We start from the raw sequence: 18,235 nt of genomic DNA, 5'->3' as shown, positions 1-18,235 counted from the left end.
CTGGACATATTGAGTCTGGACATAATTGATGTGTTAATATACTAACTATTCCATTTTGAACGTGACAACAGCAGCAATAAAACACACATATTGGATCTGAATACAACTTGACCATATTATTTTGATACTAACTATCTGAATGTGTTGTTTGTCTTTATCTCTATTAACTGAGGACTATCTCCAGCCAGTAATTCTCTCATTGAGTGTCCAATGCGGACAGTATGACACCCAAAAGCAGAAACGAAACCTGAGCAACGTCCCAGTTATTCTGTTGTTTCTAGGGATAAACTGCTTTCCGGTAATCTCTCACTCCTCACAAATAGCATTTTGCATAGGTGGGGAGCAGAAGAATGAGGAATAGTAGTACTATATCCTGACTTTACTGATATTCCATGTTTGCTATGTTCTTACTTATTTAAACAATAGAGGGTTATACTCGGCAATGGTCTATTTTATGTGTTGAAGTGGTCAGAAACTGCTATTTAGAGCGTTATGAAGAGAGAAGACTCGAATTCAACACTAGATGTATCTGAATATATGACATTAAGGATACTTTGTGTATCAACATTGTTTATCCCTAAAACTGATGACAGATACATTTAGATATATGTTTATATATGTATATATATTCTTTAATTAAATATTTCGCTTCAATTTAGATGGATTCATAAGTGATGCTATCACAGTGACACTTTCCTGTTACTGTTATTTACATTATATATATTTATTTGTTTTGTTTGATATGTACACCCAAATGTATTGTGGATCCTCATCCGATGTGTTTGTCTATGTTTGATGTACTTCTTTATTTTAATGTATTTATTAAAAGTTAAGATTTAATTGAATAATTTTCTACAGAAAGAGTGCTCACCAAACAGAGTTATTTCCACTCTCTTTTTGACAAGCCTTTACCCAACTCTAGTGAGCACCACCACTACCTTTATAAATGTTAAAAAATGTATTTTCCTTTATTACATTGAGGAATAGTGGTTATATTACGTATTTTGTAAATTCATCTATCTATGATTGCCTGTGCGTCTTCACCTCCCGCTTTTCCCCTTCCCTATAGCTATTCTGATCTGTTGTCTGAGCAGCCACTTATTAGCGAGAGGATGGAGGAATTTCTGAGGGCAACTCCTGGTCTGAATTCTCAGGGTACTTCTCTTGACTCTTTGACTTGTGATATAACTGCAGAGGAAGTTAGGAAGGCGATAGTGGGGTTGAACCCAATAAAATCACCAGAACCAGATGGTTTAATATCTGAGTTTTATAAAACCTTTCGGACCTCCTAATTCTCCACATGGTGGAAGTATTTAACGAAAGCCTGGATGAGGGAATTCTCCCTCCTTCCATGAGTTTATCTGCAATTATTTTGTTATCCAAAGGAAAAGACCCGTCTCGTATTGAGAATTGGTGCCCCATAGCCCTTTTAATACAGACAGAAAGATTTTGGCAAAAGTACTATTTAATAGGCTTTCAGAATTTTCTGAGCTACTACTTTCATCTTCTCAGCACTGTACTGTGATGGATCGAAGCAAATTTAGTGCTGCCCTTGGTGTCCGGGAGGCCATTGAGCGATGCAGGGCTGAGAAGTGGGGAAAATACCTACTGGCATTGGATCAGTCTAAGGCTTTTGATTGGGTAAACCACAAGTACATTTGGGCTTTACTGGAATGGTATGGTCTTCCAGGGCAGGTGGTTAATTGGTTGCAGGCTCTATATCCTCTGGCTGAAAGCTTTCCACTTGTGAACGGTTGGGTTGGTCCTACCTTTGAGGTATGCTCTGGGGTTCATCAGGGTTGCTCCCTGAGCCCCTTTTTACTGTATATGTTTTTGCAATCAATCCCTTCATCATAAGGGTAGAGAGTGGAACTATAGGAGGGGTGCAGCTGAGTCCGGAGTGTCCTTTAAAGGTAGTGGCCTATGCAGATTATGTCATGGTGATTCTGTCCTCACAGACGGAGGCCCATGGCATGGAAAATCTCATTTGTGAGTATTCTGAGGCCTCGTGCTCCAGGGTAAATCGTGAAAAGTGTGAAGCTTTTTGGATGGGGGAAGAAGGCGATGAATTTTCCCTTCCGGACAGCTTCCCCCAGGTCAGCGATCAGATTAAAATCTTAGACATCAAATTTGATCATGGTGACTATGCCTCTCTAAACTGGGTTAAAAGGCTGTAAGATGCTACCAAGAAGGTAGAGTGTTGGAAAAGATGGAAGTTATCTTTTAGGGAAAAGGTTGACCTGTGCAAAACTTACCTGGTCCCTATGTTTTTGTATGTCAGCTTTCTGCCTCAAACTATGTGGGGTAGATTGAACTCCTTATTCTTTCTGCTGTTGTGGGGGAATAGGACCAACATAAATAAGAGAAGTATTACCTACAAACCGAGGAAAGACGGGGGTTTAGATATGGTAAACCCTGTGATCTTTTTTGCAACAGCTTTTATAAAACTCAATGTTGGGAGTATGTTGATGGATACTCCCCCTCGGTGAGTAGAGGGATTCAAACCATGGATGTCTTCCTTTCTCAGTCTATGGATAGACGGTGGCCAAGTGAAAAGTTTTCATATTCGGCATGGTTACCTCCCGATCTATGTCATCCAGAGCTTGAAGGTGATAAGACAATATGGTGTGAAAGTGAGTGAAGTCAAAAACTGTTCCAGGAGGGAGTTGGGGAATAGAATTTTGCAAACTCACTTTCATGTCCCGCTGTCACTGAGAGACTGCCCTGGTAATGTTTCTTCGGACAGGTTAGCTCTGTTATATTCACAGAGGATACCGCAGAAGTTTAAAGATATTGCTTGGCTCTCCTTTTATGGAAAACTTTACGTTGGAGAGAACCTCAAGTGAGAGAGTGCCAGTGAACGTGGTTGTCCAAGGGAGGAATGTACAGGGGTGGAGGAGACAATGGACCACTTCCTGCTTAAGTGCCCCTTTAATATAAAAGTTTATGAGATTTCAAGGGCTATTGGAATCCCGTGCCTTTTGGGCCTTAGTTACCCTGAGTGGACTTATGGGGTAGTCAGAAGATACGGTGGATTTAATTTGACGACAATTTTTTAGTTAGTTTTGGCAGTTAGATAGCACATGTGGGGCGCACGGTGTCATGTCTCCATATGGAGAAAGGTCCTCCTCTGTGAAATGGTAGTGGGTTTGATTCTTCAAGAGGTGAAGAGGATGATGGATCTGGATAAGGGGAGGCTGGTTCCATCGGATAGCCTCTTTTTGTCCAGCTGGGAGTATTTTTTCATCTTACACACCCCGTAGATTTTGTTATTATTCTTTTTTTATGAGAAGGTTTTGCATACATCTGCCTGGAGGTGGCAGGTAATGGTGATGGGTAAAGTTAAGTTTGTTAGTTAGTTGTGTGATTTAGAATAGGTGAAGTGTGTTATAAATCCTTGCTTAGGTTTTCTTTGTAGGGGTTAGATGGTATAAGGTTAGGATTGGTGGTGTTGGAAAGGGGCATAGTATGTGGTAATATTATGTGTACCTAAGGGGCTTATACAATTGGGCGCGAGGTTTAGCGAGTTAAAATCCTTGCGCACCTCGCACCCAATTCCGGTATACCGAGGGTATGCGCGCTTCCGCTACCCACGGTATTCAATTTAAAAATTACTGATCGCGGGGTTTTCAGCTCTGAAAACCCTGCGCCACGTAAAATATAAAAAAAAAACCTACCTGGCAGGGGGTCTCCGCGGCTCCCAGTGGCTTCCCCTCTCTCTTCTTACTGGAGAGGGGGCTGCTGGGAGTCCCGGGGGCTGATGGGAGGAGCAAGGACTGCTGGGAGATGTAGTTCTCCCAGCGCCCATTCCGGGGGGGCCACACACAACGCACCGGGGTTACACACACTCGTACACACACACACACACTCACTGACTCATACACACTAACATACAGCACACACTGACATACTCACCCTGCTGCAGAAGAGCCGGCTCCTGGCACTGGATGAAGAAGAATATGCAGAAGACAGCGCTTCGGAAGGTGAGTAATTAAGGACTAATTAAGCTAATTGGATACTTCCAATAGCTTAATTAGTCCTCAGGGGGGGTGCCGCGGGGGTGTCAGAGCAAGTCCCGGTGATTTTTCCTAAAATCATTGATTTTAGGAAAAATCACGCTTGCTCAGGAGGTGCGTGAAAAAAAACCTCCCGGTGCGTGTTTTCAAAAAAAAATCCGCACCTAATAGAATAGCAAAAAACCCAGGAAAAAACTCGTGGCTATTTTCGCACACAATTGAATATGCCCCTAAGTTTCTGTTATTGTTATGTATATTATATTTTTATTTATGAAATTTTATGTATTTTTGTGTTGCAAGTTTTTAAAATAAATGAAGTGTTATATATATAGCCTGCGTGTATACATCATATATCTATAGCCTGCGTGTATACATCATATATATATAGCCTGTGTGTATACATCATATATATATAGCCTGCGTGTATACATCATATATATATAGCCTGCGTGCATACATCATATATATATAGCCTGCGTGCATACATCATATATATATAGCCTGCGTGCATACATCCTATCTATACCCTGTGTGTATACATAATATATCTATAGCCTGCGTGTATACATCGTATCTATAGCCTGCGTGTATTCATCATATATATAGCCTGCATGTATACATCATATATCTATAGCCTGCGTGTATACATCATATATATATAGCCTGCGTGCATACATCATATATATATAGCCTGCGTGCATACATCCTATCTATACCCTGTGTGTATACATAATATATCTATAGCCTGCGTGTATACATCATATATCTATAGCCTGTGTATATAAATCATATATTTATACCTTGTGTGTATACATCCTATATCTATATCCTGCGTGCATACATCATATATCTATAGCCTGTGTTTAGAAATCATATATCTATAGCCTGCATGTATAAATCATATATCTATAGCCTGCGTGTATACATCGTATCTATAGCCTGCGTGTATTCATCATATATATATAGCCTGCGTGTATACATCCTATCTATACCCTGTGTGTATACATAATATATCTATAGCCTGCGTGCATACATCATAAATCTATAGCCTGTGTGCATACATCATATATCTATACCTTGTGTGTATACATCCTATATCTATAGCCTGCGTGCATACATCCTATATCTATAGCCTGCGTGCATACATCATATATCTATAGCCTGTGTTTAGAAATCATATATCTAAAGCCTGCATGTATAAATCATATATCTATAGCCTGCGTGTATACATCCTATATCTATAGCCTGTGTGTAGCTTTGCAATTACGATCCTTACAGAATGAGGCCCTGAGAGTGAATTACGCCATCACCTGTTCTGCTCTGATCTGTACCAGCACCTCCACACCTAGCCGAAAGGTAACGTATTATAGTGGTATATAATATTACATTACAAAACTCATGACAAGATGATATTATTATGTTGGTTGTTGCTATTTAAATCACATAATTTGTTCATTTTAATGTGACCATTGGGTTTGGCAGCAGCGGCTCCAGCAGTTACTTGCAGGAAGAGGAGGTCCCATCAGGAGAATTAACTCAGGGCCTGACTCAGCAAGGATCGCAACTGATAATACGCACGCAATCGGACCAGCTACCGTGATCAGGACTGTGATCTCAGAGACCATTTAGACCCATCGCAGAGTGATTGACAGGAAGTGACCATTTGGGAGAGGTGATGGAGGGGGTGGTCGGCAAAATGCTGGCGTGCCAGTGCGTTTGAACGCCATTGCCGGGGCGTGCATAAATTATCCACTGCGATGCTGAACGCAGCTTGTGTACTCACTGCGTACAGGAAGGTTAACAATTTCCGAGTAAGGCCAGAGCTTGTGCAGGTGTGTGAGGCTGCGATGTTACCGATTTACCAATGGTTTTGCAGTCTTGCTAAGTATTACGGTTGTGTGTAAGGTAAGATGGGCGTCCTAATGTTATGCTGCGACGGCATAGGGATTGCAGTGGATTAGCATATGATTGCAGTGAGACTGCACGTATAATCACTATTGCGATCCTTGCTGAATCAGGCCCTCAGTGACTGGTGTAATAACTTCTAATCAGATCAATAGAAGACCATATACTGGTGTAATAAGACCATATACTGGTGTAATAAGACCATATACTGGTGTAATAACTTCTAATCAGATCAACAGAAGACCATATACTGGTGTAATAACTTCTAATCAGATCAACAAAAGACCATATACTGGTGTAATAAGACCATATACTGGTGTAATAAGACCATATACTTGTGTAATAACTTCTAATCAGATCAACAGAAGAACATATACTGGTGTAATAAGACCATATACAGGTGTAATAAGGCCATATACTGGTGTAATAAGGCCATATACTGGTGTAATAACTTCTAATCAGATCAACAGAAGACCATATACTGGTGTAATAAGACCATATACTTGTGTAATAACTTCTAATCAGATCAACAGAAGACCATATGAAAATGAATTAATGACAATTATGCTTTCATTTTTATTATAGCCTTGTCTAATAGTTTTTTGAGAAATGTTGTGAAACTTATTACAATAAAAATGACATACTATGCTTGTGGGCTGAAGTATACTTGAGAAATGTCTTACAAAGCTTTCTGGACACTTGGGGGGACAAAAAGGAGCCTCTTCACTTGTATTTACTGTTGCTAAAAGAATAGAAATCTCCTGTCACAAATATAATTTTACACTTAACATAAGTCAGCACCTAATAGATTCTATTTCATCCCGAAATAATTCTCTAGACTTCTTGTAGATAAAGTAATGAGTATTAGGAGAACCATTATCAAAATTCAGATTTTCCATGTGTGGGAGCCGATCAGAAAGAGATGTATTACCCTCCTGAAGCACACAGGGGACCTGATCCAAGTAGACATTATATAACTTGTTGGTGACACTGCTACATAATGTCACTGTGTAGTCTATCTTCCAGAAAGCTGTTATTATTACATGTAATATTGTATGGAAGTTCCCCCGCAGTATGGGTGTGGGAACTCTCTTGTGGTTAATCAATGCACATACTTAGCCCTAATTAAATATGGTCTCCAATGGGGATGTGACCTCTTCTTTAACCATCACAGGGCGGTTCTCATCCTTTCCTTGAACATGTAGAGCACTTTGGAGATGAAGTCTCTCATGACTCAGTAAAATGCCCCGACGATTAAACCTCTTTCCACATTGGTTGCAACCATATGGTCTTTCTCCGGTGTGGATCCTCTGGTGGGTTGTCAGGTTGTGCTTCAGGCTGAAGCTATGTCCGCATTGGTGGCAGCTATATGGTCTCTCTCCTGTGTGAAGACGGATGTGCTTAGTCAGGTGCTGTTTTTGAATAAAACTCTTCCCACATATCTGGCAGGTATATGGCCTCTCTCCTGAGTGAATCCTTACATGATTAATAAGGGTGTGTTTTTGGTTGAACATTTTACAACACACTGAACACATAAAAACACGAAAATGTGGTCTTTTTTTAAAAGGTTTTAGGCTGGTTCTCACACACTGCTCCTCTGGCATTGAGGTAGTACTGCTAGGATGTCTCTGATGGCTCCGCTGATGCTTATTCAGTGTCTCCCGACGGCTGAAGCATTTTCCACACTTAGTGCACAAGAAAGGTTTCTCCCCAGTGTGCATCCTCGTGTGAGTGAGAAGGTTGTGTTTGAGGCTGAAGTTCCTACCACAAAGATTACATACATAGGGTTTATCTCCTGTGTGTAGCTGCTGGTGTTTAGTCAGGTGCTTCTTCTGTAGAAAGGTTTTCTTGCACTGACCACATTCATGAATTCTCTCCCCATTGTGAAGATGCTCATGCTGCTTGAGATCCTGCTTCTGTCCAAATAACTGACCACAGCGCGTGCAAGAGAAAAGTGCGTTACCCTTATGGGATTTCTCATGTCTCCGGAGGCTCCGCTGGCTCCTGCAAGTATACTCACATACAGAGCAAGTGTACGATGAGGCTCTGAGGGACATGACCATAGTGCTCTGCAAATTACACCTTTCTACACTTTCACTGACCAGCAGCGATTCCTCTGTACTAGAACTTCCAGAGGAAATCATTCCAGTAGAAGATTTTCTTTCATCTCCACAATGAATTCTCCCATGCACTGTAAGGATTCCCCTTCGACTGAAGCTCTTTCCGCAGTCTGGGCAGGAAAAAGGTCTCTCCCCTGTGTGTATCCTCTGATGGGCTATCAAATTATGTTTCACACTAAAGCTTTTCCCACACTGCTCACAGGTAAAGGGCTTTTCTCCCGTGTGCAGCCTGGCATGCTTTGTCAGGTGTTGCTTCTGGATAAAGTTCTTTCCACAGACCTCACAAGAATACGGTCTCTCGCCGGAGTGAATCCGGAGATGATTGGTCAGAGTGTGCTTGTGCTTGAAGTCTTTCACACAGACACTGCACTTGTACACTTTCATCATGTGGACATTTTTAGGTGTAAACTTCACTTCCACTACATGATGTGACATATCCGACGCATCTGCTGATGGACGCTGCTCGAGTGATGAGCGGTGATGGATTCTGTAATGGGCTTGGTAGGTACTTTGTCGTGTAAATCTCTTTCCACACTCAGGACAGCTATAAGGCTTTTCTCCGGTGTGTGTTTTCAGGTGTGTAAACAGGTTGTGTTTCATGCTAAACCATCTTTCACACTGAGTGCACCCATAAGGCTTCTCCCCTGTATGTGTACGGAGGTGCTTTGTGAGGTGCTGCTTCTGTATAAAGCTCCTGCCACACTCAGAGCAGCCATAAGGTCTCTCTCCTGTATGGATTCTGTAGTGATTGACAAATGTTTGCTTGTTACCAAACCGCTTTCCGCACTGAGGACATATAAAAGGTCGGGGATTCCCTCTACTTGGTGTAACTTCAGAAGGCTCATTATGGACATTTGCTGGTGCTAAACCTATGGAGGCTCCGCAGGCTTTTATTATCGCCTCTGGAAGTGACGTGCAGTCTTTCTTCTTCAAGTGACACCTCTGATGAGTGCGCAGATTTTCTTTGCGGCTGAAGCTCTTACCACACTCAGCACAGGTGTACGGCTTTTCTCCAGTATGAATTCTCTGATGGGTTGTCAAGTTGTGTTTCAGGCTGAACCCACGGCCACATACTTGACAGATGTAAGGTCTCTCCCCAGTGTGTAACCTCTGGTGCTTGGTGAGGTGCTGTTTTTGGATGAAGCTCTTACCACACTGGCCACAACTGTATGGGCGCTCACCAGTATGTATACGCTGGTGTTTAACCAGATTGTGTCTCTGTCCAAAATGTTTTCCACATATAGGGCAGTGAAATGGCATCATTACTTCTATAGGAGACATATGCTGAGCTTCGTGTCCACTATCTGCAGTCTCCTCTCCACACTTCCCTCCGAGTATAGGGGACAGCTGGAGCAGAGTGCAGGCCGGATCGTCTCTCCAAATGCTTCCAGAGCTGAGGAGATTCCATTCATGGTCCCAGAATCTGCAGCACAAAATCAGATCATGTATGTATTATTATTATCATCATTTATTTATATAGCGCCACAAGTGTTCCGCAGCGCCTTACACAGTACATACACAAATAGGTGACCAGTGACTTAAAGTACAAAACAATACAGGAACAGGACATGGATAATATAAGTGACCATAACACCCAGATAAGCAACAGAGCATAAGCACCAAGTGTTAGGTGCCCTGGTGGGGGGTAAGAAGTAGATGAAAGTAAAGTAGGGAGAAGCACAAGAGGGTAGAGGGCCCTGCTAGTAAGAGCTTACATTCTAAAAGGGAGAGGAAGACAAAAAGGGTGACACAGATAGGAAGGAAGGAGCATGTAGCAGGGAGTTAGAATGAGAGCTGGTGCCCCTCCCACCAGACTATGGAGTCTCCCAGCAGCCCCCTCTCTAGTGAGAAGATAGAGGGGAGGCCACCGGGAGCCGCGGAGACCCCAGAGCAGGTAAGGGAAGATTTTTTTCTTTTTCTATATATAATTTACGAGGTGCAGGGTTTTCAGAACTGAAAACCGCGCGGCCACTTTTTTTAAATTGGATACCGTGGGTATCGGGAGAGCGCATACCCACAGTATTCAAAAATTGGGCGCCAGTGCCCAATTGAATATGCCCCTATGTCAGAGCATTATCTATTACACCTGTCCTTATACACCGTGTCAGAGCATTATCTATTATACCTGTCCTTATACACCGTGTCAGAGAATTATCTATTATACCTGTCCTTATACACCATGACAGAGCATTATCTATTATACCTGTCCTTATACACCGTGTCAGAGCATTCTCTATTATACCTGTCCTTATACACCATGTCAGAGCATTCTCTATTATACCTGTCCTCATACACCGTGTCAGAGCATTCTCTATTACACCTGTCCTTATACACCGTGTCAGAGCATTCTCTATTATACTTGTCCTTATACACCGTGTCAGAGCATTATCTATTATACCTGTCCTCATACACCATGTCAGAGCATTCTCTATTATACCTGTCCTTATACACCATGTCAGAGCATTCTCTATTATACCTGTACTCATACACCATGTCAAAGCATTCTCTATTATACCTGTCCTTATACACCGTGTCAGAGCATTATCTATTATACCTGTCCTTATACACCATGTCAGAGCATTCTCTATTATACCTGTCCTTATACACCGTGTCAGAGCATTATCTATTATACCTGTCCTTATACACCATGTCAGAGCATTCTCTATTATACCTGTCCTCATAAACCATGTCAGAGCATTCTCTATTATACCTGTCCTCATACACCGTGTCAGAGCATTATCTATTACACCTGTCCTTATACACCATGTCAAAGCATTCTCTATTATACCTGTCCTTATACACCATGTCAGAGCATTATCTATTATACCTGTCCTTATACACCGTGTCAGAGCATTATCTATTATACCTGTCCTTATACACCGTGTCAGAGCATTATCTATTATACCTGTCCTTATACATTATGTCAGAGCATTCTCTATTATACCTGTCCTTATACACCGTGTCAGAGCATTATCTATTATACCTGTCCTTATACATTATGTCAGAGCATTCTCTATTACACCTGTCCTTATACACCGTGTCAGAGCATTATCTATTATACCTGTCCTTATACACCATGTCAGAGCATTATCTATTATACCTGTCCTTATACACCGTGTCAGAGCATTCTCTATTATACCTGTCCTTATACATTATGTCAGAGCATTCTCTATTATACCTGTCCTCATACACCATGTCAGAGCATTATCTATTATACCTGTCCTCATACACCATGTCAGAGCATTCTCTATTATACCTGTCCTTATACACCATGTCAGAGCATTCTCTATTATACCTGTCCTCATACACCATGTCAGAGCATTCTCTATTATACCTGTCCTCATACACCATGTCAGAGCATTCTCTATTATACCTGTCCTTATACACCATGTCAGAGCATTATCTATTATACCTGTCGTTATACATTATGTCAGAGCATTCTCTATTATACCTGTCCTTATACATTATGTCAGAGCATTCTCTATTACACCTGTCCTTATACACCGTGTCAGAGCATTATCTATTATACCTGTCCTTATACATTATGTCAGAGCATTCTCTATTATACCTGTCCTTATACACCGTGTCAGAGCATTCTCTATTATACCTGTCCTTATACACCATGTCAGAGCATTCTCTATTACACCTGTCCTTATACACCGTGTCAGAGCATTATCTATTATACCTGTCCTTATACATTATGTCAGAGCATTCTCTATTATACCTGTCCTTATACACCGTGTCAGAGCATTATCTATTATACCTGTCCTTATACACCGTGACAGAGCATTCTCTATTAAACCTGTCCTTATACACTATGTCAGAGCATTCTCTATTATACCTGTCCTTATACACTATGTCAGAGCATTCTCTATTATACCTGTCCTTATACACTATGTCAGAGCATTCTCTATTACACCTGTCCTTATACACCGTGTCAGAGCATTCTCTATTATACTTGTCCTTATACACCATGTCAGAGCATTCTCTATTATACCTGTCCTTATACACTATATCAGAGCATTCTCTATTATACCTGTCCTTATACATTATGTCAGAGCATTCTCTATTATACCTGTCCTTATACACCGTGTCAGAGCATTCTCTATTACACCTGTCCTTATACACCGTGTCAGAGCATTATCTATTATACCTGTCCTTATACATTATGTCAGAGCATTCTCTATTATACCTGTCCTTATACACCGTGTCAGAGCATTATCTATTATACCTGTCCTTATACACCGTGTCAGAGCATTCTCTATTATACCTGTCCTTATACACTATCTCAGAGCATTCTCTATTATACCTGTCCTTATACATTATGTCAGAGCATTCTCTATTATACCTGTCCTTATACACCGTGTCAGAGCATTATCTATTATACCTGTCCTTATACACCGTGTCAGAGCATTCTCTATTATACCTGTCCTTATACACTATGTCAGAGCATTCTCTATTATACCTGTCCTTATACATTATGTCAGAGCATTCTCTATTATACCTGTCCTTATACACCGTGTCAGAGCATTCTCTATTATACCTGTCCTTTTACATTATGTCAGAGCATTCTCTATTATACCTGTCCTTATACACCGTGTCAGAGCATTATCTATTATACTTGTCCTTATACACCGTGTCAGAGCATTCTCTATTATACCTGTCCTTATACACCGTGTCAGAGCATTATCTATTACACCTGTCCTCATACACCATGTCAGAGCATTATCTATTATACCTGTCCTTATACACTATGTCAGAGCATTCTCTATTATACCTGTCCTTATACATTATGTCAGAGCATTCTCTATTACACCTGTCCTTATACACCGTGTCAGAGCATTATCTATTATACCTGTCCTTATACATTATGTCAGAGCATTCTCTATTATACCTGTCCTTATACACCGTGTCAGAGCATTATCTATTATACCTGTCCTTATACACCGTGTCAGAGCATTCTCTATTATACCTGTCCTTATACACTATGTCAGAGCATTCTCTATTATACCTGTCCTTATACATTATGTCAGAGCATTCTCTATTATACCTGTCCTTATACACCGTGTCAGAGCATTATCTATTATACCTGTCCTTATACACCGTGTCAGAGCATTCTCTATTATACCTGTCCTTATACACTATGTCAGAGCATTCTCTATTATACCTGTCCTTATACATTAGGTCAGAGCATTCTCTATTATACCTGTCCTTATACACCGTGTCAGAGCATTCTCTATTATACCTGTCCTTATACATTATGTCAGAGCATTCTCTATTATACCTGTCCTCATACACCGTGTCAGAGCATTATCTATTATACCTGTCAATATACATTATGTCAGAGCATTCTCTATTATACCTGTCCTTATACACCATGTCAGAGCATTCTCTATTATACCTGTCCTTATACACTATGTCAGAGCATTCTCTATTATACCTGTCCTCATACACCGTGTCAGAGCATTATCTACTACACCTGTCCTTATACACCGTGTCAGAGCATTATCTATTATACCTGTCCTTATACACCGTGTCAGAGCATTCTCTATTATACCTGTCCTTATACATTATGTCAGAGCATTCTCTATTATACCTGTCCTTATACACCGTGTCAGAGCATTCTCTATTATACCTGTCCTTATACATTATGTCAGAGCATTCTCTATTATACCTGTCCTTATACACTATGTCAGAGCATTCTCTATTATACCTGTCCTTATACACCGTGTCAGAGCATTCTCTATTATACCTGTCCTTATACACCATGTCAGAGCATTCTCTATTATACCTGTCCTTATACATTATGTCAGAGCATTCTCTATTATACATGTCCTCATACACCGTGTCAGAGCATTCTCTATTATACCTGTCCTTATACATTATGTCAGAGCATTCTCTATTATACCTGTCCTCATACACCGTGTCAGAGCATTCTCTATTATACCTGTCCTTATACATTATGTCAGAGCATTCTCTATTATACCTGTCCTCATACACCGTGTCAGAGCATTATCTATTACACCTGTCCTTATACACCATGTCAGAGCATTCTCTATTATACCTGTCCTTATACACCGTGTCAGAGCATTCTCTATTATACCTGTCCTTATACATTATGTCAGAGCATTCTCTATTATACCTGTCCTTATACACCATGTCAGAGCATTATCTATTACACCTGTCCTTATACACCATGTCAGAGCATTCTCTATTACACCTGTCCTTATACACCGTGTCAGAGCATTATCTATTACACCTATCCTAATACACCATGTCAGAGCATTCTCTATTACACCTGTCCTTATACACCGTGTCAGAGTATTCTCTATTATACCTGTCCTTATACACCGTGTCAGAGCATTCTCTATTACACCTGTCCTCATACACCGTGTCAGAGCATTATCTATTATACCTGTCATTATACAACGTGTCAGAGCATTACCTATTATACCTGTCCTTATACATTATGTCAGAGCATTCTCTATTATACCTGTCCTTATACACCATGTTAGAGCATTCTCTATTATACCTGTCCTTATACACTATGTCAGAGCATTCTCTGTTATACTTGTCCTCATACACCATGTCAGAACATTATCTATTATACCTGTCCTTATAAATTATGTCAGAGCATTCTCTATTATACCTGTCCTTATACACCGTGTCAGAGCATTATCTATTATACCTGTCCTTATACATTATGTCAGAGCATTCTCTATTATACCTGTCCTTATACACAATGTCAGAGCATTCTCTATTATACCTGTCCTTATACACCGTGTCAGAGCATTCTCTATTATACCTGTCCTTATACATTATGTCAGAGAATTCTCTATTATACCTGTCCTTATACACCATGTCAGAGCATTCTCTATTACACCTGTCCTTATACACCGTGTCAGAGCATTATCTATTATACCTGTCCTTATACACCATGTCAGAGCATTATCTATTATACCTGTCCTTATACACCGTGTCAGAGCATTATCTATTATACCTGTCCTTATACACCGTGTCAGAGCATTATCTATTATACCTGTCCTTATACACCATGTCAGAGCATTATCTATTATACCTGTCCTTATACACCATGTCAGAGCTTTCTCTATTACACCTGTCCATATACACCGTGTCAGAGCTTTCTCTATTATACCTGTCCTTATACACCGTGTCAAAGCATTCTCTATTATACCTGTCCTTATATACTGTCAGAGCATTCTCTATTACACCTGTCCTTATACACCATGTCAGAGCATTATCTATTATACCTGTCCTTATACATTATGTCAGAGCATTCTCTATTACACCTGTCCTTATACACCGTGTCAGAGCATTATCTATTACACCTGTCCTTATACACAGTGTCAGAGCATTCTCTATTACACCTGTCCTAATACACTATGTCAGAGCATTCTCTATTATACCTGTCCTTATACACCATGTCAGAGCATTCTCTATTACACCTGTCCTTATACACCGTGTCAGAGCATTATCTATTACACCTGTCCTTATACACCGTGTCAGAGCATTATCTATTATACCTGTCCTCATACACCGTGTCAGAGCATTCTCTATTACACCTGTCCTCAAACACCATGTCAGAGCATTCTCTATTACACATGTCCTTATACACCGTGTCAGAGAATTCTCTATTACACCTGTCCTTATACACCGTGTCAGATCATTATCTATTATACCTGTCCTCATACACCATGTCAGAGCATTATCTATTATACCTGTCCTTATAAATTATGTCAGAGCATTCTCTATTATACCTGTCCTTATACACCGTGTCAGAGCATTATCTATTATACCTGTCCTTATACATTATGTCAGAGCATTCTCTATTATACCTGTCCTTATACACCATGTCAGAGCATTCTCTATTATACCTGTCCTTATACATTATGTCAGAGAATTCTCTATTATACCTGTCCTTATACACCATGTCAGAGCATTCTCTATTACACCTGTCCTTATACACCGTGTCAGAGCATTATCTATTATACCTGTCCTTATACACCATGTCAGAGCATTATCTATTATACCTGTCCTTATACACCGTGTCAGAGCATTATCTATTATACCTGTCCTTATACACCGTGTCAGAGCATTATCTATTATACCTGTCCTTATACACCATGTCAGAGCATTATCTATTATACCTGTCCTTATACACCATGTCAGAGCTTTCTCTATTACACCTGTCCTTATACACCGTGTCAGAGCTTTCTCTATTATACCTGTCCTTATACACTGTGTCAAAGCATTCTCTATTATACCTGTCCTTATATACTGTCAGAGCATTCTCTATTACACCTGTCCTTATACACCATGTCAGAGCATTATCTATTATACCTGTCCTTATACATTATGTCAGAGCATTCTCTATTACACCTGTCCTTATACACCGTGTCAGAGCATTATCTATTACACCTGTCCTTATACACAGTGTCAGAGCATTCTCTATTACACCTGTCCTAATACACTATGTCAGAGCATTCTCTATTATGCCTGTCCTTATACACCATGTCAGAGCATTCTCTATTACACCTGTCCTTATACACCGTGTCAGAGCATTATCTATTACACCTGTCCTTATACACTGTGTCAGAGCATTATCTATTATACCTGTCCTCATACACCGTGTCAGAGCATTCTCTATTACACCTGTCCTCAAACACCATGTCAGAGCATTCTCTATTACACCTGTTCTTATACACCGTGTCAGAGAATTCTCTATTACACCTGTCCTTATACACCGTGTCAGATCATTATCTATTATACCTGTCCTCATACACCCTGTCAGAGCATTATCTATTACACCTGTCCTTATACACCGTGTCAGAGCATTCTCTATTACACCTGTCCTTTTACACCATGTCAGAGCATTTTCTATTACACCTGTCCTTATATACCATGTCAGAGCATTATCTATTATACCTGTCCTCATACACCATGTCAGAGCATTCTCTATTATACCTGTCCTTATACACCATGTCAGAGCATTATCTATTATACCTGTCCTCATACACCATGTCAGAGCATTCTCTATTATACCTGTCCTTATACACCATGTCAGAGCATTCTCTATTATACCTGTCCTCATACACCATGTCAGAGCATTCTCTATTATACTTGTCCTTATACACCATGTCAGAGCATTATCTATTACACCTGTCCTTATACACCATGTCAGAGCATTATCTATTATACCTGTCCTTATACACCGTGTCAGAGCATTCTCTATTATACCTGTCCTCATACACCATGTCAGAGCATTATCTATTATACTTGTCCTTATACACCGTGTCAGAGTATTATCTATTATACCTGTCCTTATACACCGTGTCAGAGCATTATCTATTATACTTGTCCTTATACACCGTGTCAGAGCATTCTCTATTATACCTGACCTTATACACCGTGTCAGAGCATTATCTATTATACCTGTCCTCATACACCATGTCAGAGCATTATCTATTATACCTGACCTTATACACCGTGTCAGAGCATTATCTATTATACCTGTCCTCATACACCATGTCAGAGCATTATCTATTATACCTGTCCTTATACACTATGTCAGAGCATTCTCTATTATACCTGTCCTTATACATTATGTCAGAGCTTTCTCTATTATACCTGTCCTTTTACACCGTGTCAGAGCATTCTCTATTACACCTGTCCTTATACACCGTGTCAGAGCATTATCTATTATACCTGTCCTTATACATTATGTCAGAGCATTCTCTATTATACCTGTCGTTATACACCGTGTCAGAGCATTATCTATTATACCTGTCCTTATACACCGTGTCAGAGCATTCTCTATTATACCTGTCCTTATACACTATGTCAGAGCATTCTCTATTATACCTGTCCTTATACATTATGTCAGAGCATTCTCTATTATACCTGTCCTTATACACCGTGTCAGAGCATTCTCTATTATACCTGTCCTCATACACCATGTCAAAGCATTCTCTATTATACCTGTCCTTATACACCGTGTCAGAGCATTATCTATTATACCTGTCCTTATACACCATGTCAGAGCATTCTCTATTATACCTGTCCTCATAAACCATGTCAGAGCATTCTCTATTATACCTGTCCTCATACACCGTGTCAGAGCATTATCTATTACACCTGTCCTTATACACCATGTCAGAGCATTCTCTATTATAC

At 40.3% G+C, this 18,235-nt stretch overlaps 1 protein-coding gene across 1 annotated transcript in view; it reads right to left on the bottom strand.

The window, feature by feature from the left end:
• Nucleotides 1–6,543: 6,543 nt before the first annotated feature.
• Nucleotides 6,544–18,235, bottom strand: part of LOC148454021 (uncharacterized) — a 293,607-nt gene continuing 281,915 nt past the window's right edge. The window contains 2 exon segments of the mRNA XM_088461339.1: nucleotides 6,544–9,357; nucleotides 9,360–9,464. Coding sequence (XP_088317465.1) covers nucleotides 7,043–9,357; nucleotides 9,360–9,453 — 2,409 coding nt within the window. The 5' untranslated portion in view covers nucleotides 9,454–9,464 and the 3' untranslated portion in view covers nucleotides 6,544–7,042.

Source organism: Taudactylus pleione, unplaced genomic scaffold (genome assembly GCF_031769625.1).
Source record: "Taudactylus pleione unplaced genomic scaffold, aTauple2 ptg001039l, whole genome shotgun sequence".
In the NCBI taxonomy this organism is placed as follows: domain Eukaryota; kingdom Metazoa; phylum Chordata; class Amphibia; order Anura; family Myobatrachidae; genus Taudactylus; species Taudactylus pleione.
Note: the sequence above shows the minus strand (reverse complement) of the source record. Positions and strands in the feature narration are given on the sequence as shown.